This window comes from Gopherus evgoodei, chromosome 3, assembly GCF_007399415.2.
Source record: "Gopherus evgoodei ecotype Sinaloan lineage chromosome 3, rGopEvg1_v1.p, whole genome shotgun sequence".
Taxonomy (NCBI): domain Eukaryota; kingdom Metazoa; phylum Chordata; order Testudines; family Testudinidae; genus Gopherus; species Gopherus evgoodei.
The window spans coordinates 5,619,423-5,638,517 of NC_044324.1; the positions used below are offsets into that span (position 1 = coordinate 5,619,423).

The window sequence follows — 19,095 nt, forward strand, 5'->3', positions numbered from 1 at the left end:
CAGGGTGGGCTCCCCATGGGGCAAGGGCTGAGCAAGCCTCCCACATGGGGTGTGGGGCCTGGTGCCTCTTGTGCTGGCCCATTCGGGCTGGCGAGGCTGGTCTCACATGCCCATGCGTTGGGGATCAGGGGGTGGAAGGGAACCATGCTGAAACCTGGTAAGGTCCCGGCTCCACCCACCAGGCCCCGCTGACCAGCGTCTCTCTTGTTCTCTCTTTTCCCCCAGCCCCTGCCGCCATTCTCCCGCATCCCCGGCCTGGTCCTGCCCAGCGGGGCCTTCTCCGACTGCCTCACCATCGTGGAGTTCCTGCACAGCTACGGCCGGGTCCTGGGCTTCGAGGTCCCCCGGGACGTCCCCAGCCTCTGCACCCTGCAGGAGGGGCTGTTCGGCATGGACGACAGTCTCGGTGAGGTGCAGGACCTGCTGGTGCGGCTCCTGCGGGCTGCACTCTATGACCCTGGCCTCCCTTCCTACTGCCAGGTACGTGGGCGCGGCCGAGCCCCCTGGACTCAGTGTGAACAGCGGGGCGGGAGCCAGCCTGGGCCAGGGAAAGCCTGGTTCCATTTCCTGCTCTGCCCCACACTTCCTGCATGACCTGCAGCATTGTCCAGCCAGGCTCCCGCTTAGCATGGACCCTCCCCACACCCCTCCTCCACTGCTTTAACTCCTGTCCTCCTCCTCCCCCCAGTCCCTGAAGATCCTCGGGGAGAAGGTGTCCGAGATCAGCCTGAACCGGGACACCGTCTCCGAGATCCTGCGCTGCTTCCTCATGGCCTACGGGGCCGATGCCGACCTGTGCCACGGGCTGCGGACCAAGCCCTTCCAGGCGCTGCCCCCGGACCGCAAGGCGGCCATCCTGGCCTTCCTGGTCAACGAGCTCAACGGCAGCGCCCTCATCATCAAGTGAGAAGCGGGGGCCGGGCGGGGCCGCTGGTGCCCTGCAGCCTTGGGGGGCGCTGGCTAGAACAGGGAGCAAAACCCAGCTGTTGCCTCTCATGGGGTGATGCAGGCCAGGGAGACTACATATCCCAGAAGGCATTGGGCTGCATAGGGGCTGTGCATGGGGTGACCAGACAGCAAGTGTGAAAAATCTGGACAGGGCGTGGGGGGTAATAGGAGCCTATATGAGAAAAAGACCCAAAAATCAGGATTGTCCCTATAAAATCTGGCCACTCTGGCTGTGCAGGCCAGGGAGACTACATATCCCATCATGCATTGGGCTGCCTTGAGCCAAATGATGGTGCGAGTCAGGGAGACTACATATCCCATCATGCATTGGGCTAAGCGCTCAGGGGGCTTGCGGACAAGAAGTCCCAGAATGCAGTACTGCCATCTGGTTCTGAGTAGGAAGCCAGGTGGGAGTGTTGCATGCTGGGACTCGTAGTCTCTGGGCTGCGCTCTGCCTACTCCAGCCTTACATGCTCTGAACCGTTCCCAAGCACGTGATGGGCAGGGACCCAACAGGCTGGGTCTGGAGGCGAGATCCGGCCCTGGCTCCCCGGAGGGTGTTGCTCCTTTGCCTTCCTGAGGGGGTGTGGGGTGGGGCAAAGTCCGGCCAGGACTGCTTTGCTAAACTCTGGGCTGTCTTTGCAGTGAAATCGACAAGACTCTGGAGAACATGTCCAACTACAGGAGGAACAAATGGATCATCGAGGGCAAGCTGCGCAGGTGGGTGCTACCGAGGGCTTCCGGGGTGGCAGGCTAGGTCGAGGAGGAGGCTAGGGGCAGAAGGGGACAGCATTTCTGGTCAATTGATCTGCCGGATAACATCAACTGACCTGCCTATTGTTCAACCAGAGTTAAACATTCCAGCGGGATGCGATCGCAAAGGTAGGTCAATGCCTATTTCAGGGCATCTGTCATCGGTTGGAACTTCATTTCATCGTGTTTTCCGCTCTGAGCTTGAGTAGCTCGTCATCTGGAATGAAGCACCAATGTCCTAGCCAGGGATACTCGGACCTCAGCGGTTCAGGAACCAAGTCAGAGCTCAGATTACCCAGCAGAGCCACTGCCATGTGAATTCATTGTTTCATTGGATAGATATTCCTATTTAAAGAGTCTCAAGTTTTTATTTATGATTCTCACTGCAAAACGACCGACCGGCTATTAGTCTTTTTTCAGCTACAGTCAGTTAATAACATAGCAAAAGCATCCTGATTGGCTAATAGCTTAGATTGGCCAATAGTTAATTGGTCGTGAGTCTCTGAGGATGGCTGATCTCAGGCTAAGCCTGTGGGAGGCCACAAACGCCTCCCATTTTTCTGGTGTTGTGGTCTATAGCTGGAAGAAGTCAGTGCTCTAAAATATTTGGCCATTTTTGACTGATGAGTTGACCGACTCTTTTAAGACCAGTCAAATGTCCAGTCCTACTTCTGGCACAGAAACTTATGGGGTGGCTATAGGGGGAGGGCAGCGAGGCTCCAGGCGTCTTGGTGAATTAGAAGGAGGCTGCTGCAGCCACTCTGCCATGGCAACATCCGAGTTCTCAGTCTGTTGGATCCGAACTGCGCGCCTGCCCCCAGCCCTTGTGGGGGTTGGGTACCTGAGAGGCGGCAGGGAGTCGGTGTCCCCGACTGGCATTCAGGACATTCCCTATGTGGCTCTGCAGGTTGAAAATCGCCCTGGCCAAGAGGACGGGCCGCCCGGAGTCCGAGATCACGGGCCTGGATGAGGGGCCCAGGCGGCGCAGCTCCCGGATCACAGAGGAGAACAGTGGTTTGGAGGCAGAGGAGGAAGAGAGCCGGGGCCGGAAATCCCGCAAGGATGAGGAGGTAGCCACGTGGCAGGGCCAGGTCGACGGGCGAGGGGAGTGGGGACGTTCAGAGGCAGTGTCATTTAGTGGTTAGAGCAGGGGAGACAGGACTCTTGGGTTCTTTTCCTAGCTCTACCACTGACTCGTACAAGTCTTGCTCCCTGATGCCTCAGTTTCCCCAACTGTGCCATTGGGGCAACATCACAAGGGTGAACCAGAGCTGCTGATGTTCGAGGGGTAAAGGGGGGGTATTCCCCCATCTGCACAGAGGTCCTGTATGCAGAGCCAGGGGAACATAGTGGGCAAGGGTGGGGGGATTCACTCCTCCTGACTGTCCCTTCTCCCGCTCAGACCAGCATTCCTGCATCCAGCGTCCCCGAGCTGGAGAGACAGATCGAGAAGCTAGCCAAGGTAAGGCTGGCCCCACTTGGGGTGGGGAGCTGGCAGCCTCTGGCTCTGGATCCCCGGGACAGCCCCCAGCAGAGGATGGCTCCCCCTGGTTCACCCTCTGCCCTCTTTTCCCTCCCCCAGAGGCAGATGTTCTTCCGGAAGAAGCTGCTCCACGCTTCACAGACGCTGCGGGCCACGGCGCTGGGCCAGGACCGCTACCGCAGGCGGTACTGGGTTCTGCCCCACCTGGGCGGGATCTTCGTGGAGGGCTCTGAGGCAGGTGAGCTGGGTTGGGGGCCTTGTGGGAAGGGGGGCTGTTACAGGAGAGAGGCTTGCACGGTTCTGATCTCTTCCCGACCCCACCCTGCAGCTGCGGAGGGGGGGCCCAAGGACATGGAGGAGGAGGAGGAGGAGGAAAAAGAGGCTGCTCCGGAGATCTCCCCTGTGAAGAAAGAACCGGTCGAGCTGCCCATCCCCAACCGGCTGAAGTGCACGGCCTCCCGGGCACGGGGCCGGCCGCGGAAAAGCAAAGAGGAGCTGGCCCGGCCAGGCAGGCCCAAGCCCCCACCGCTCAACGGGCTCCTGGAGGACTCGATGCCCCCCTGCCAGAGCCAGCACGATCTGAGCCAGTCAGCCTTCCTGTCCTGGCTGAGCCAGACGCAGTCATCCCTGCTCAACAGCTCGGTCCTCACCCCGGACAGCAGCCCCGGGAAGGGGGATCCCAGTCCCCCTGCCCCCGAGGCGCCCGCCCTGGAGGAGAGCTTCCCAGAGACAATGGAGAAACAGGGGCCCTGGTTCAACCTGCTGCCCAGGACGCCCTGCCATGCCTCTCCCACCCTCACCACCTCCTCAGAGGAACCCCCTGCTAGAGCCGCCCTCCAACCTCGCAGCCCCGGGGACCAGCCCAAGGCTATGGGCAGGCAGGTGAGAGCTAGCCGGCTGCCTAGGGCTGCTGCTGGAGTGGACAGGAAAAGAGTTTGGGGAATGGGACACGGGGAGGTGGGAGGGAGGCCTAGCAGGTCTCCCATTGGCAGGCGCCTGTCTTGCTGACCATGTGGGCACAGCGGGCACTGCCAAAGGGACCCTCGCCTCTGGCCCCTGTAGGTGTCGCTCTAAGCAGGGCTGGAAAGCCTCCCCGTCCCCTTCCCTTTGCCCCGGGCAGGATCTGGGCCCCGGGGAGGGGTCAGGGGACCAGCTAGAGTCTGGCGGATCTGTGGGCTCCAGCTTCCTGGGGTGGGGGGTGTGGGGCTGAGTCTGGGGAGGAAACCACCTCCTCGTATCCAGGGGGCTGCGAGGGGAGGAGTGGGGTGGTGGCTGGCCCCCCGAGGAAGGGGGGCAGGAGCACAGACGAGGCCCATGGCAAGTGAGGGAAGCCCCGTGACGTGGGTCACTTAGAGCCGGAGCCCCGAGGGGGCTGGAGGGTCTGGCTCCCAGGGGGGCGGCGGGGCTGGGGCGAGGGCTGTGCAGCCGGCACCTCTCACCCGCGCTCTCTCTCCTCCCAGCCGAATGGCCCCACATCTCCCCCCCTCGCTTCCACGCCCATCCACGCCAGCCCCAGGGTGCCCAGTGCGTGCCCCAGGGGCCGGGGCGGACCTGAGAAGGCCCAGGAGCCGCCGGGGCAGCCCAAGCGCCGGGGCCGGCCCCCCACCAAGTTCTTCAAGCAGATTGAGCAGAAGTATCTCACCCAGCTGATGGCTCAGCCCGTGCCCCCAGGTGAGGATACCCCCCCACCCCCCATCGGGCAGTGATCCCAGCACTGCTCTTCTCTTCTCCCTGGGTGTCACGGAGTGTGGGGGAGTCCGGCCCTGCACCCCTCTTCCCGGGACCCACAGTGACTCTCAGCCAGCCAGTAAAACAGAAGGTTTATTGGATAACAGGAACACAGGTTACAGCAGAGCTTGCAGGCACAGTCAGGACCCCTCCACCGAGTCCTTCTGGGCTTTCAGGGTGCTTGGATCCTAGCTAGGATACCCTGAATTCCGCCCACACAGCCCCAAGCCCAAACTCAAACTGCTTCCCTCCTGCCACTCCCTTCCTTTGCCCCCTTCCCGGGCAAAGGTGTTGACCTTTCCCCTCCCTTAGCTAGCTCAGGTTACAGGCCCTGGCATCGTCCATCCCCTAAAGTCCTCCCCTGCTCTCCCACTCCCCACACAGACAGCCCCTATTTCATCACACCGGGGCAGCCCAGTTCCCAGCCTGCCACCTTCTCCGCCCAGCCAGACTTCCCTTCCTTCCTTGCCTGGGGGTGGGTGAGTCTCCCTCTTGACATCGTCCGTCCCCCTGTCCCTCCCTGTCATTCACGGGGGGGCACCCAGCCTCGGGTGAAGACAGGAGACCACGTCCGCCCCCGTCTCATTGAGGGCACAGAGCTGGGTTTGGGTGCCAGTCAGGACTCCTGGGTCCCGTTCTCTGCCGTGCTGCGGGGCGGTGGGGATTGTCGGATTTGTCTCCCGTTCCCTGCTGGGGTCCCGTTCCCCTGCAGGGTGACTGGGAGCTGGCAGCCCCCCCGTGCTCAGCCGGCTCTGTGGCTGCCTTGCAGAGATGCAGAGCGGCTGGTGGTGGCTTAAGGACGCGGAGGAGCTGGAGGCCGTGGTCCGAGCGCTGCACCCGCGGGGGATCCGCGAGAAGGCCCTGCACAAGCACCTCACCAAGCACAAGGAGTATCTGCAGGAGGTCTGCACCCGCGCCACTGCCGGTGAGGACACGCTGGTGGTTGGGGGAGGGGGGAACCGGGCCATGGGTGGAGGGCGAGGACGCCGGGCCGTTAAACCTGTCTCTCTCCTGCCCAGATCCCATCTTCCAGCCCCAGGCCACCGGCCACCCCGTGTCTCAGGAAGCTTTGGCCCGGTGGTCCGTGACGGAGCGGGCCTACGAGATGGACCTTGCCCTCCTGCAGTGGGTGGAAGAGCTGGAGCAGCGGGTCCTGATGGCGGATCTGCAGATCCGGGTGAGGAGCCTGGGCCCCCACCCTGTGCCCCCCACCCCGATATAGCTTGGGAGAGCTAGTGGGTGCTGCAAAATGCACCCCTCCTTGCTGCTGCGGGGTGCATTTGGCACAGGGGATGAGTCCCTGGCATAGGCGGCTGCCCGGTCATGCCAGCGAACTCTTTCCCTGGTCCCTCCCCCCAGGGCCGTGACCTCAGCAGGTTGGCACCTGAATGAATGACCCCAGGGCAGCCCCAGGTGCTGCTGGGTGGTTGGTAAAGCCGGCTGGGATCCGAGCAGGCTGAACCACCCTACCCCCCAGGATCCCAGCCCCCCTCTAAGGCTCTCCTTCCCCCCAGGGCTGGACGTGTCCGAGCCCCGACTCGGCACGGGACGACCTACGGTACTGCGAGCACAAAGTGGGCGTCCTGGAGGAGATCACCCTCAAGAACCGGCGGGAGGGGCTGCCCCCCTCCCGGGAGGCCACCAACCCCCTGGACCTGGCCGTCCTGCGGCTGGCGGCGCTGGAGCAGAATATGGAGCGCCGGTACCTGAAGGAGCCGCTGTGGGCGCCGCACGAGGTGGTGGTGGAGAAGGCCGTGCTGAGCAGCCCTGAGGCACTGGACCTGGGCAGCACGGAGATGTGAGTGCCTGGCACGCGCGGGGAGGCAATGGGGTTTCCGGGACGGGGCTCGAGAGCACAGACTGGGAGCCCAAACTCCTGGGTTCTTCCCCCAGCCCTGGGACCGGGTCTAGGGCCTAGACTGGGAGCCAAGACTCCTAGGTTCGATTCCTGGCTCTGGGATGGGGGTGGGGTCTAGTAGGTTAACGCAGGGAAGTGCTGGGTGCCAGGACTCCTGGGTTCTCTTCCTGGCCATGTGATTTAGGCAGATCCCTTTCTTTCTGTGCTTCAGTTTCCCTCTCTGGACAATCCAGAGAGTAACCCCCTCCCCAGGGCTGGATGTGGAGTGGCAGCAAGGGTTACTTAGCATGCAACCAGCTCCCTGTCAGGGCATTCTCCATGCACCAGGCTGAGTGTTTCTCCTCTACCCTAGTGCCTACGAGATCACTCCCCGGATGCGGACGTGGCGCCAGACCCTGGAGCGGTGCCGGAGCGCGGCCCAGGTCTCCCTGTGTATCTACCAGCTGGAGAAATCCATTGCCTGGGAGAAGTCAGTCAACAAAGTGGTAAGGGGGCCAGGGGGTGGGGGGGCACATTCGATGGTTCCCGGATGTCAGGAGGCGCCAGGGATCAGGGGTAGTGTAGGGAAGAGGTGGCACCCTGTGGAACTCCCTGCTGCAGGAGGGAGAGTCGGGGCTGGAACTCTGTTGGGAGAGCCACCATCCTACTGCAGGGGTGGGGAGGGGGTCAGAGCTGGATCCGGGCTGGATGGACCTAGTAGGGTAAGAGAGAAATACCTGGTTGGGCTGAGTTCCTGTCGGGGGCTGGGCGCCCCTCTCAGCCCACCCACCTCACGTGCTCCTTTGCCCCCAGACGTGTCTGGTGTGCCGGAAGGGGGATGACGACGAACACCTGCTGCTGTGTGATGGCTGCGACCGTGGCTGCCACCTCTACTGCCATCGGCCCAGGATGACGGAGGTGCCGGACGGGGACTGGTTCTGCTCTGTCTGCATCTCCCAGGTACGTTCCCGTGGGAGCCCACCTGGGCTTCGACCCCTGCATGGCCTGAGCCGGGCTGTCCCCCTCACCGAGATCTTTCCGAGCCCAGATAACACCCTCTCTCCCCCACCCCTGCTGGGAGCCAGGGCTGCTGGGTGGTGGCTGTGTGACCTCAGAGGAGCGTCTCCCCTCGTGCCTTAGTTTCCCTATTGTGCGGTTCAGGGGTGGGGAGCAACCGATTCCAGCAGGTGACTCCCCCAGTCTCTCTTTCCTTGCAGGCGGGAGGCGAGTATTACGAGGACCCCAGTTCACCCAGGCGAGGCAAGAAGCGGAAAGGCGGGCGTCTCTTCGGGGGGGGCTTCCCAGAGGAGGAGGAGAGCCCCGGGCGCCGGGTTCTGCCGCGGAGGCGTGACACCCTGTCGGTGCCCCGCTACTCAGGGGAGGGCCTGTCCCCCTCCAAGCGGAGGAGACTGTCCCCACGTGGCCAGAGCAGCGACCTGACCTTCTGCGAGTACGTACCCTGGGGTGTGTCCCCCTCAGCTGGGGTGGGGCCTGGGAGGGGGGGTCATGTGCATGCCCCAGCTGGGGTGGGAGCACTGCACTCCCCAGTTTGGTACATATCCCTGTGCTATGCCCCTTCCATTCTGCAGGATCATCCTGATGGAGATGGAGTCTCAGGAGGACGCCTGGCCCTTCCTGGAGCCCGTCAACCCCCGGCTGGTGCCCGGCTACAGGAAAATCATCAAGAACCCCATGGACTTTGCCACCATGCGGACGCGGCTCCTGCGGGGCGAGTGAGTGTCAGGGCAGGGGGCTCGGGGGGGGGGGCCATCTCTGCAAGGAGCCAGAGGGCAGCATGGACCTCACAGGCTGGCGCCGAGCATCCCTCCCCTTCCCCGGGCCGCCTGGCCCCAGGGACGAAGAACCTACCTGCACCCATCTGGCTGTGTGGGGCTGCTCCTCCTTCTTCCCAAAGGCTGGCTAGACACCACCTGGGTATCGCTGGGTCAGGGGAGCAACTGCTGGGGTGGGGAGGAGGATAGAGGGAAAGAGCCAGGATGGGTATGGGGGGATTCAGGCAATGGGGAGGGGGTGGCAGCAGAGCTCAGGGGAGCTGTTCCCTGCTCTGAGGCTGCTGTGATCCGGGACTGGGGGGAGGACTCAGGGGTGACTGAGTCTCCTTGGCTCTTCCCCAGGTATGTGAGCTGTGAGGAATTCGCCACTGATGCCACGCTGGTGTTCGACAACTGCCAGACCTTCAACGAGGACGACTCGGAGGTGGGCAAGGCCGGGCGTGCCATGCGGAGATTCTTCGAGAGCCGGTGGGAGGAATTTTATCAGGGAAAACACGCTCCTAACCCGTGAAGCGGGAGCCCAGGGGTGGGGTTGGGGACTGTGCCCCCCGCCCTCCACGCTCCTGACCTGAGACCTGTCTCGTGCGGTTTGGGGTAGGGAGAGAGACCCCCTCCCACCCCCGCAAAAGAACTGACTCCTCTGGAGACGATCTCGCTGCCTGCTGAATTCCCGACGGAGGCTGGTCCCGGCGTGACGTGGAAAAGCCCCTCCCCCCCACACACACATACCAGGGGGCTTGGGGCAACGGGGCGTCTCCACGGCCCGGCTGCTCCCCGCCCCCAGCCCCCCCCCCAGCCACCCGGACTCATAGACTGTGTAAGCCAAAAACGAAAGAAACCAGGCGATCGCTCTTCAGGTTCCTTTTCTACTTCACCACCACCTGACCTGGCAAAGGAAGAAAGACGCCCCCCCGCCCCCTTGGCTGGGAGTATTTAACATAGCAATAGTTCGTAGTGACCGTGTATGAGGATGGCACTGCTGTGTGCTGTCTCTGAGGCATTAATGGCCAGTAAAGTGAACTCAACTCCTCGAGATTCGCGTCGAGCTTCACACCCGGACCCGCTCGCAACGACACTGGGATGCGCTGTTCCACACACAGCCCTCCCCCCATCCCCAGCTCGCTGCTTCCCTTCCGGGACCTTTCCATTCCTGCCCTTCCGGGACCTTTCCATGCCCCCTCGCCTTTCCTCATCCTTTCCTTCCGGGACCTTTCCATGCCTGCCCTTCCGCCCTTACCTTCGGGGGCCTTTCCATGCGCCACCGTCCCCATTGCACTTACCTTCTGGAACCTTTCCATGCGCCCCCGTTCCCATTGCACTTACGGTCCGGGACCTTTCCATGCCCCCTCGCCCCTCCTCATCCTTTCCTTCCGGGACCTTTCCATGCCTGCCCTTCCGCCTTTACCTTTCGGGGCCTTTCCATGCACCCCGTCCCCATTGCACTTACCTTCCAGGACCTTTCCACTCCTGCCCCTCTGCCCCCCTTATCCTCCTGGACCTTTCCAGGCCTGTTCCCCGCCTCCCTTTACCTTCCGGGACCTTTATACTACCCTCAACAGGATCCCCATCCCTCCCCAACCCTAACTCTCTCCCAACTCCCTCCCCCACATCAGGCCCTACCATTGCAGGCCCTTTAGTGGGGGGGGAGTCCCTGTTGTCCTGTCCCCCCCAACCCACTGGATCAGATCCTTCTCTGCTGTAGGACTGTCACCCCCCCCACACACATACAATTAATAGGGGTTTGAGAGAGGATCAGACACCCCCACGGATCTGGCTACAGGGATCTGGGCTGGGCTGAGCATCGCTGTAGCCGGAGGCGGGGTTCTGTGTGGGGGAGCCCCTTCCCTGCCCTGTTCCTCAGCAGGAACACGCACCCCCCACCCCCGTGAGCTAGGCTTGTTCATGGGAACCTAGCCTGAATGGGTGTGTGCCCCTCCCTTTGCTGTGAGACCCCCCCCCCCCGGAGTAGGGCTTGTGCTGTTTGTTCTTCCTTCAACCCTCTCCCCCCCTGCCCCAAGCTGCTGGGTTTGCACTTCATGGAGGAACCTAGCCCAGCTCCCCCCACCCTGCTGTGTGCTCTTCACAGGCAGCACCCATCCCGCCTCGCAGGGGTAAAGAACGGGCAGGGGGAGCAGGGCAAGACCCGTCCCTCCAAGCCAGAAGCTGTCCCACACTGGGATGGGGGGGGGTGCCCCAAAGGGGTGGGAGAGCATAGGCAGCTCTAGGACCTTAGCCCCAGCGTGTCAGCATCTCCCCCACCCCCCAGATTCCTGTTGACGGATCCAGGGAGCCAGAGCTGCGGTTTTGATCCCCTCTGTCCCAGGACGGGCGACTCATGCCAGCCCCCTGGCTATCCCCCCTGCACCCTAAACCTCTGAATGGCTCTGCTGCCCCCAGCTTGTGGGAGGCCCCACATCTATTCAAGCCTCCCCACCCTCGTGCCACTCGCCAGGCCTGGGGGACCTCTTGGGGGAGGGGACGCTTTGGTGAAGGTGCATTGGGGGGTGGTGGCCGACCTTGCTCCCTGCCAACCTGCTCAGGGCAGGGGAAAGGCCTGGGGTGCCTGGGCCGCGGGGAGCCCAGCCCCCGGGCCACTTGGTCCCAGTGGAGAGTCTCCCTCCACTCCGTGACCTCACCCTCGGCTCGGGTGCCGAGAGCTGGAGGTAAAGGCTTGCTTCCCCTCCACCCACCCCCAGCAGCTGGCTAGGGCAGTTAGGCACCCAGCTTCAAATGGGGAGGGGGGCACTCAGCTCCCTCCGCAGATTGGCAGCAGCGCCGGACAAGCTGCTGCATCCTGGGTCCCCCACCTCCCCAGTATTGAGGATAATGTGTGATGGTGAATGCTGGGGGTGGGCCAGGCCTGATCTAGGCAGGGGAGGCTGAGCTGGGTTATCGCTAATCCCACTGCCCGTTGTCTTTGGAAATATCCCCCCTCCATAGCCCCTCATTAACCCTTTGCTCGTTCACTCTGCAGCCCTTGCTGGTCTCCCCCAGGACTTTCTGGAAAGCGCGGGGTTGGGGGGTGGTCCCTTGCCCTTCCCATGTATTAAGCCCTGTCTGGGGATAGAGCGTCACGGAGGTGGAGCGATGGTGTGGAAATCAACCCCCTGGCCGCCCCCCGCTCCTCAAACCACGATATTACGGGTACTCGCTTTAGAGCGGCTGGCGGGCAGGCCCCAGCGGAGCCGCTTCACAGTCCAGTCCAGCTGTGCGACATCTGGGACACACCCACCCACCCCTTCCCCCAGCCCGTCGTCCACTCACCATGAGCACTGAAATCAACTAACCTACCTTGGGGGGGTGGGAAGCCCTGAGATGGAAGCAGCCTCTGTCATGCATTCCCCCACCCCCCCCATCGTCTTTAAAAGTAGCCTTTTTTCTATCAAATAACCTCAAAAACTTTTTATTTTATTTTTTTGCTTTGAAATAAGAGGTGGATTTGAAGCCTATTTGAACTGACTTTATATTATGCATAAATATTTATATTTTATCTAAATAACTGCGCTGTAACAAACTTTTTTTTTTAAATATTTTGGATCTGTCAGGTTTTTGTTTTTTTTTTGGTTTGTGTTTTTGTTTTTGTCATGGAAAAGTTTTAGTCTCTGTAATGGTGTTGTGGTGTTTTAAAAAGGTTTTTGTTTTGTTTTTTTCCCCTGATAAAATGCCCTGAATTTTAAATCCCCACCTTCCTTCTTAGCCCCTGCCATCCCCATAAAATTAATCCAGCCGTGTCTGAAATCCCACCCATCTACTCTTCCTTATTGGGGATGCACCAGAGTGTAAAAATCCATTCTGGACTGAGTATGAGAGATGTCAAGATGCGGAGTATATTTTATTTTTTAACCCTTAATGAGTTGGCTTTGTAAATTACATGGGTGGGGTCTAGAACTGGCCTTCCCCCTCCCCTCCCACCCCGGCTGTCTGATAAAACAGGAAGACCCAACCACGATAAAAGAAAGAGATTCTGATGTTCCTTGCAAAAGGAACAGGACTGGCTCTTTTTTATATAACCAAATGTGGTGTTTTAGTGACTTTTTGATAATGTACAGTTTTTGTGAATTTAAATTTATTTCTTTCTATATTTTTAGGACCAATCTCATTTTTAATAAGGTTTAAAGGAAAAAAAATATTCTAGATTAACTCCTGTTTGTTGCCATGTGATGTTCCCACAAGTACAGCGGTAGAGAGTGCTTGTCAAGTTGCGAGAATAAAAACAAACCCACGTTTGATAGAGATGGTGTCGTCGGGGGTGTTTCTCGTGGGGGGCAGCTGGATGGGGGTGCAAGAGGGAGAGCCCAGCTGGCTGTTCAAGGCTGAAGTTCAGGCTGTGTGTCGGGCAGGAAGAACGGGGATTAGGCAGAAGCAGTGCCCAAGGGAGTTGGGAGCATCAAGTCAAAGGGCTTTAGGGAAAAATTCCTCCACTCCCTCTATATTTTTTCCCTCGGTGTGGTGGGAGTAGAAGCGCCTCCTCCCTCATTTTATTACAGGGCATTTAAAAATTCCCTGGTATCCCCTTCCGGGCCGTTCCATATCCCCACTCCTCAGCCCCTGCTGAAAAATCTCATCCCCAACGGTCAGTAGCCGTGCCGGGAAGCGGGCAAAGGACAGCAGACTGCAGCCAGGCCTTGTCCTGGTGTAACAGGCTGGGGCGTGTTTTCTGCGCTCCAGCGTTGCTACCCGCACAAGACCCAGGCTGGGCACGGTTCCCTGGGGTGCAAGGGGCACGTAACCTGGTAGCTAATTCCCTGGGGTGGGGCTTGGAGCACTTCCACGACGGTCCGACTGAGCCCGACCTGGGGCACTGTAACGGGGGTAAATGAGGCTGTTAGGGTTAGAAAGCTCAGCTCAGCTGCCTAGGGGATTTGGGCACCCACCACAAGGAGTGGAACTTGGGCCTCTGCCCCCTCAAGGTTACTGTGTCCATGCAGCCAGGAACCCGCCTCCCTTTTAACTGGCTCCTGGGCCGCTGGAGCGGGAGCTGCTGCTGCAGAGGCGGCTGGCTGCCTGCACGCGCTGAGTTATGCCTGTGCAGCTGCTTCTGACGCATCTCAACCCATCTGATCCGCTGGGCTCCTGGGCCGCCCCCTCGGCCTGGGAACGCAGGGAGGGAGCCTGGCCGCTGTGGCACAGCAGGACGGAGCTGCAGCCTACTGGGCCCCAGGCCGCACTAGAAGGGCCTGGTTCCTGCTGCCCAGCCAGCTCTGTTCTCTCCCGTGGTCCTGAATTAACCCAGCTTGAGGAGGTGAGGCGAGCGTGTCAGGTCTCAGACCAGTTTTTACAACAGCAACTGCTGCAGCATGGCCCTCGATACCCCCCTGCCTAGCCTCAGTTACCAGCTGCTTCCCCCCTGGGAGCAGCACCCAAGCAGGGGTGCTATTGTACACTGGCTGGGGGTACCCCTGGCGTCCTGGGGTTTGACAATTGCTCTGCCAGGGTAAAAATGGGTTGTTTTTTCCTAGGCAAAAGACCCAACCAAAACCACTGGGCAAACTGAGGCGGCCAAGCTGATGGTGACAGAGACTAGACAGGGCTGGGTGCTAAGTCCCAGGCTCCCTTGCCCGTGCTGGGACATGTTTCCCTCCTCTGGACAAAGGCTTTGCTGCTAAACCAGGCCTGAATCCCACAACCCCATGGCTTAAGAACAGAGGAATAGCCCAAGGGTCCAGCTAGCGCCGTATCCTGGTTCGGCCAATACTTCAGAGGCCGTTAGCAAGTGCTCCAGTCCCAGCTCCTGACAGAAGTTTAGCGCCATACGGGGGCTGGGGTGTTCCTGCCAGTTGTGGCTAAGATCGAGGGCTGGGCCTCTATGAACTGATCTCATCTTGCTTTTGGCCTTCAGCATGTCCCCTGGCAATGAGTTCCACAGGTTGTGCATCATGTGACTAATGTTGCTGGAGGGCGCCCCCTGGTGGTGGAAGCCAGAATTGCTGCGGCTGCACTAATGGACTTTCCCAGCCAACCACCAAACCACAGAGGAGACTGAGCCGACTTATTTCCCAGCTTTTTATTTAAAAACAAACACGTCCACATGAGCAGAGTGGGAGCTCCATCAGCAGCGGGGGATGGGGGGGACAAGCCCGTCTGGAGCACAGAAGCGGCAAGAATACAAAACTAGAAACCTTGAGATTTTTTTTTAAAAAAAAAACAAACCCAAAAACGTAAAAACCTGTACAAAATGCTCATTGGTATAAATTAAAGGGTGCTACCTCCTGGGGGGCAAGACATGGCAGGGGGGGAGCAGCACGGGGGGAGTGGCAAAAGAGGTGGTTGGTTTAGCGTCCCATTTCTCCAGCAGCCCAGCCCCCCTGCCCAGCGGTTAGGGCCTCAAGCCAGCACTCGGGCTAGCCTGCAACCCTGTGGGGCAGGCGTGCGACCCCCCACCCACAGGTGCACGTGTGATTTGGTGCCTGCTACGCTGCCGAGGCCAGAGCCAGGCGCTGGGATGGCCGCAGGGGCAGCGTGCGGGCTGAGATGGGGGCCGGCGCCCACAGCTTGAGGGGTGGTTCTGGGGCTCACAACCACTGCAGCTCAAAGCTCAGAGCTGCCAATTTCAATGGGGGGCAGCTGGCACGGGCTCAGCCCCAAGGCCTTGCATCCCTCCCTCACTGTGGCCCCTGCCCGGCGAGCCCGGGATCTGCTTCCCCAACGCTCCTCTGCCGGATTAAACCCCAGGCTGGGCTGGTCCCAAGGCAGCAGGCACCAGCTGCTAGGCTGCGGCTTCCCGGCCCCAGGCACCAGCGATGCCCATGGCAGGTGGGGTTGTGCCAGCGCCCATGGCCTGGCCTTTAATGCCAGAGGTTGTTTTATCCTCCACCCATCCCCACCCGCCGTGGCTTCCCAGCACCTCTTTGGTTAGCTGCCAGGGTGGGACCGCCCCCCCAGGCTGCTCGAGCTCTAACTCACCCCCCCAGACCCAGGCAACGGAACAAAACGCTATCTGAAACAACCACCAGCGGGGCCCTGTCTGGCAAACAGGCGCCCCAGTAATTAGCAGCAACATGAGGTTTGTGAAACCATGAACCGGTGGAGCGTGGGGAATGGGCCACGGCTTTGCACCTCCAGCCCAGGGGGCCGGGCAGCCCCGCGGGGTGCCACGTGCCGGAGATGAGCCGCCATGGGGGGGCGAGGTAGCTGTGCAGCTAGGGGCAGGGCGCATGTGGCAAATGTAACCACGAGCGTGGAATTTAGGAGCACCCAGAGCTTCACGGGGGGGGGGGGGGAAATGCTGGCCAATGACGGGCAGTGCGCGGGGGGGGGTTGCTAATCTAGGCTCTGCCAGGCCTCAGGGACTGGCACAACTCACAGGGCACGTGGGCGAGGGGTCGGGGGGGCATCTCTTGGAGATACCAGAACCCAACTGCAGGCCCAGGCTGTTAATGGGGGAGATACACGCCAGCCGCCCCGCGCTTGCCCCTAAAGTGCAGGGGCTGGATCAGGCAGGGACCAATCAAGGCACAAGACTCAAAGTCCAGCAGGATTCCTGCCCAGCCAGGCCCGACCCCCCCTGCACTGGCAGTCGGGGGGGGGGGGGGAATGGTCTCTTATTGTTGGGGCCTCAACACCAGCAGTGGGGCAGGAGCCAGAGAACAGCAGTGCCAACTGGGCACCCCCCGCCTGCGCCAGACATCCAGGGTGGGACCCCCCAGCAGGGGCCAGCCTTGGCCCATGGCTGGGCTTGACCTGCAGGGCCCCGTGCCCCCCAACAGCCTGTGGCAGGGGAGAACCCGCAGCCTGGTGCGCCCCGAGCCCAGGAAACGCTGGAGTGTGGTGGGGGCAGCGCTGAGACTAGCCCCCCCACCATGCACCCCAACACTCCAGCTGCTTAGACCCCACCCCGCTCCTCCCTTCCTAGATACAACACAGGGCAGCAGCGGCCCCGACTCTGCCCTAAGCCCCCCAAGTCCTCCCACGAGGGGGCAAATGGAGCCGAGAGCAGTGGGGTGGGGAACCCAGCTCAAGGAAGGGGGGTTGCTTTTACGTTACACTGCACTTTTGGCGGTTCCTACACTGCCCCAGCCCCCCCCCCTTTCCTGACCCAGGCCTGGCGCCAGCTGCTTTGGTTGACACGGCGCCTCTGGCTACCTCGAAAGGGCCTGGTCACCGGGGGGGGGGGGGTAGGGGGCTGATGCTGTGGGGCCCAGCGATCTTTGGTTAATGGGACAAAACATTGAACCTGGTGCGCTACCCACCCCCCGGCCTGTCAGTGGGGTGGGGGGGCAGGAGGTTTATTGGCTGGGGTGGGGGGACTGGCTGAGGTGTTTGGGGCAGGTAACTAGCTGGAGAGGGGAGGAGGAGGTGTTACCAGGGCAACCTATTGGCTTATTTCTAACGAGCTTCCCCCCTCCCCGAGGTTGTTACAAACAGACAAAGTGCTGAGGTGGGTTTTTTGGAGGGGGGGAGGCTTGGCTTTTGAAGGGATCCCCCCCCCTCCCATGCAGCTGAAATGGACAAGGGATTCACCCGCACCGCCAGGCTGTGCCTGCTGGAGGCGCCAGCCACTCTGGGGCCCCCACCCCCCATGGACAGGACACACAACCCCCCCCACCTCAGAAGCAAACAGCAGGCCTGCGAGCTGGCGGCAGGGGGTGTTCAGGGGCTGCACAACCAAAGCACCCCAAAAAGCAACTCCACAGAAAAATCAAACTTAAACCTTCCTCAAATCGCCCCCACCCCCGCGCATTCATGTCACAAATCAATACAATATTTTTTAAAAACCTGGATCAAACAATTTCAACCTAAGACGCCATCACGGCCAGCGACACCAACCCCCCCTCCCCGCCCCCACCCCCAACACCTCCAAAAGGTGGAACTTAACGCCCAGAACATGTGAGCAGTAAAAACCACAGCTCTGCCCCAGCCAGGGGGCTGGGAAAGGACCAGGAAACTTTTTTTTTTTTTTAAGGAAACTTACAAAAAATTCATGAAAAAGAACAAAATTCTTCAAACGCAGCCATTGGGGGAGGGGGGCAGCCAGTCTGCTGCTTTCTCGGGGTTCCCCTGGGGCTCTGTCTGTCCCCATCCCCCCCCCCCGGCACCCAGGATCGGCCAAGCACGTCGGAGCCCGTTGGATTTAAGCACAGTTCCTGAAGCACAAGGACTGGCCACTGCCGAGTCCCAGCGCCAGGGCCTTTGAGGCCACCTGGGTCCCGGGTTCGAGCCCAGCGGCGCCAGCGCCAGGCACCACAATGCAGATTAAGGCACCGCATGGGGCCAGGCGAGGCGCCGGACACCTGCGGATTTAGGCATTTTGGAGGCCTGCCCCACCCCTGCGGGTGGGCCCAGCACAGATTATGTGGGGCAGCCTTTCCGCCTCCTTTCCTCTGTGTTGGCACATATGTGCCTTAGTGTCTAGGGAGGAAAGGTGGAGCCGGGCCAGCTGCTGGGCTGCCCCCAGGAACCATGCCACTGGGGGGGTGGGGGTAGCTTCCGCTGTTCCCTGCCCCACCCCAGGCTGGCTGGGTGCCCCTCTAGCTTTCTGCTGTAAGGACGGCCAAGGGGTGAACAAGAGATGGGGTGCTGGGGGGGAAGGGGGTGCATCCCACCCTGGGGGAGCTCGGCCATTAAAGTCGGATCTCCTGGCCCAGGCCCCAGACCCCCCCACCTTGATAAGGTGGCTTGGGGCAGGGATGCAGAGGCGCTTAAATTGCTCTCAGCTTGGGGGGTGGGGGTAGGGTAATATTTAACTTGCCAGGCCCTGACCATTCTTCACCCCAGCTGGAGCATGGAAGTGAAAATACCTAACGGGTGTCCACCCCTCCCTACCACCCAGAATGGACTGGGATGGGGGGAGATGCACCCGACACACACACACAGCATAAATCACCCATTGCCCCCTCTACAAACCCCTTGGCCAGAGCTTTCTCCCTCGACCCCCCCCATCTGCTTCTCTCACTACTACACAACTCACTCACGCATGCAACAGAAACATCATTGATTGTCAGCTGCATAAGAGCTATTTTCTCCAAAGGGCAGGGCAGGCCAGCCCCCAGCCCAGGAGGGTTAGGACTGGGGTGAAGGGCAGAGGTTTCGATTCTGAAGAAGGGGAGACCAGCAAGGATGGGGGGCCCAGTAGGTCCCTCGGAGAAGGGGCCGGCCTATCTGTTTCACAGTCTATCCAATGTAACAGATATTGGGGGGAGGGCAGGATTGTGCCAGCCAGGGGGTGCGTCTATCCAGTGGGGCAGGGGGAGGGTTTAGCACCATCTGGGGGGGAAGGAATCACAGCAGAGCATTTCACAAAGCGGGGGGACATTGTTTTGAGAACGTGCGGATAAGTCTAAAGTGCCTGGTACCTTTAAGAGCTTGGTCTCCAGGTAAAAGAGATTTGGGAGTCAGGGATCTGGGGGGGTGGGGGGCAGCGTTATGGTTTATTGCACTTGTCCTGCCTCCTGCTATGGGGTGCGTGGAGGTCGGGGGGGTCTGGGAAGGGCTGGGATGTGCATAGAAATGAGATCCCCATCTGCAGCAAGGGCAGCACCAGCTCTGCCCCTCCCCCCCGCCCCCGAAAAGCCACCACCCAGCTCCCCCCTCTCGGGAAGAAGGGGGGCAATCCA

The 19,095-nt window shown here is 60.8% G+C and overlaps 1 protein-coding gene and 1 long non-coding RNA gene across 4 annotated transcripts in view; both read left to right on the forward strand.

The window, feature by feature from the left end:
• Positions 1–12,769, forward strand: part of BAZ2A (bromodomain adjacent to zinc finger domain 2A) — a 34,040-nt gene extending 21,271 nt beyond the window's left edge. For all 3 annotated transcript variants that reach the window (XM_030554644.1, XM_030554643.1, XM_030554645.1), the window contains exons 14-29: positions 226–480; positions 689–903; positions 1,594–1,668; positions 2,609–2,771; positions 3,104–3,163; positions 3,284–3,422; positions 3,513–4,066; positions 4,645–4,855; positions 5,682–5,837; positions 5,932–6,089; positions 6,427–6,710; positions 7,123–7,255; positions 7,563–7,709; positions 7,967–8,199; positions 8,339–8,482; positions 8,885–12,769. In XM_030554644.1, the coding sequence (XP_030410504.1) occupies positions 226–480; positions 689–903; positions 1,594–1,668; positions 2,609–2,771; positions 3,104–3,163; positions 3,284–3,422; positions 3,513–4,066; positions 4,645–4,855; positions 5,682–5,837; positions 5,932–6,089; positions 6,427–6,710; positions 7,123–7,255; positions 7,563–7,709; positions 7,967–8,199; positions 8,339–8,482; positions 8,885–9,053 (3,096 nt within the window). In that variant the 3' untranslated portion in view covers positions 9,054–12,769. The remainder of the gene's footprint in view (positions 1–225; positions 481–688; positions 904–1,593; positions 1,669–2,608; positions 2,772–3,103; positions 3,164–3,283; positions 3,423–3,512; positions 4,067–4,644; positions 4,856–5,681; positions 5,838–5,931; positions 6,090–6,426; positions 6,711–7,122; positions 7,256–7,562; positions 7,710–7,966; positions 8,200–8,338; positions 8,483–8,884) is intronic.
• Positions 12,770–13,410: 641 nt separating this feature from the next.
• Positions 13,411–18,677, forward strand: LOC115647846. The gene is made up of 2 exons (XR_003999405.1): positions 13,411–13,784; positions 14,002–18,677. It is a non-coding gene; the product is annotated as an uncharacterized LOC115647846 (long non-coding RNA).
• Positions 18,678–19,095: the final 418 nt, after the last annotated feature.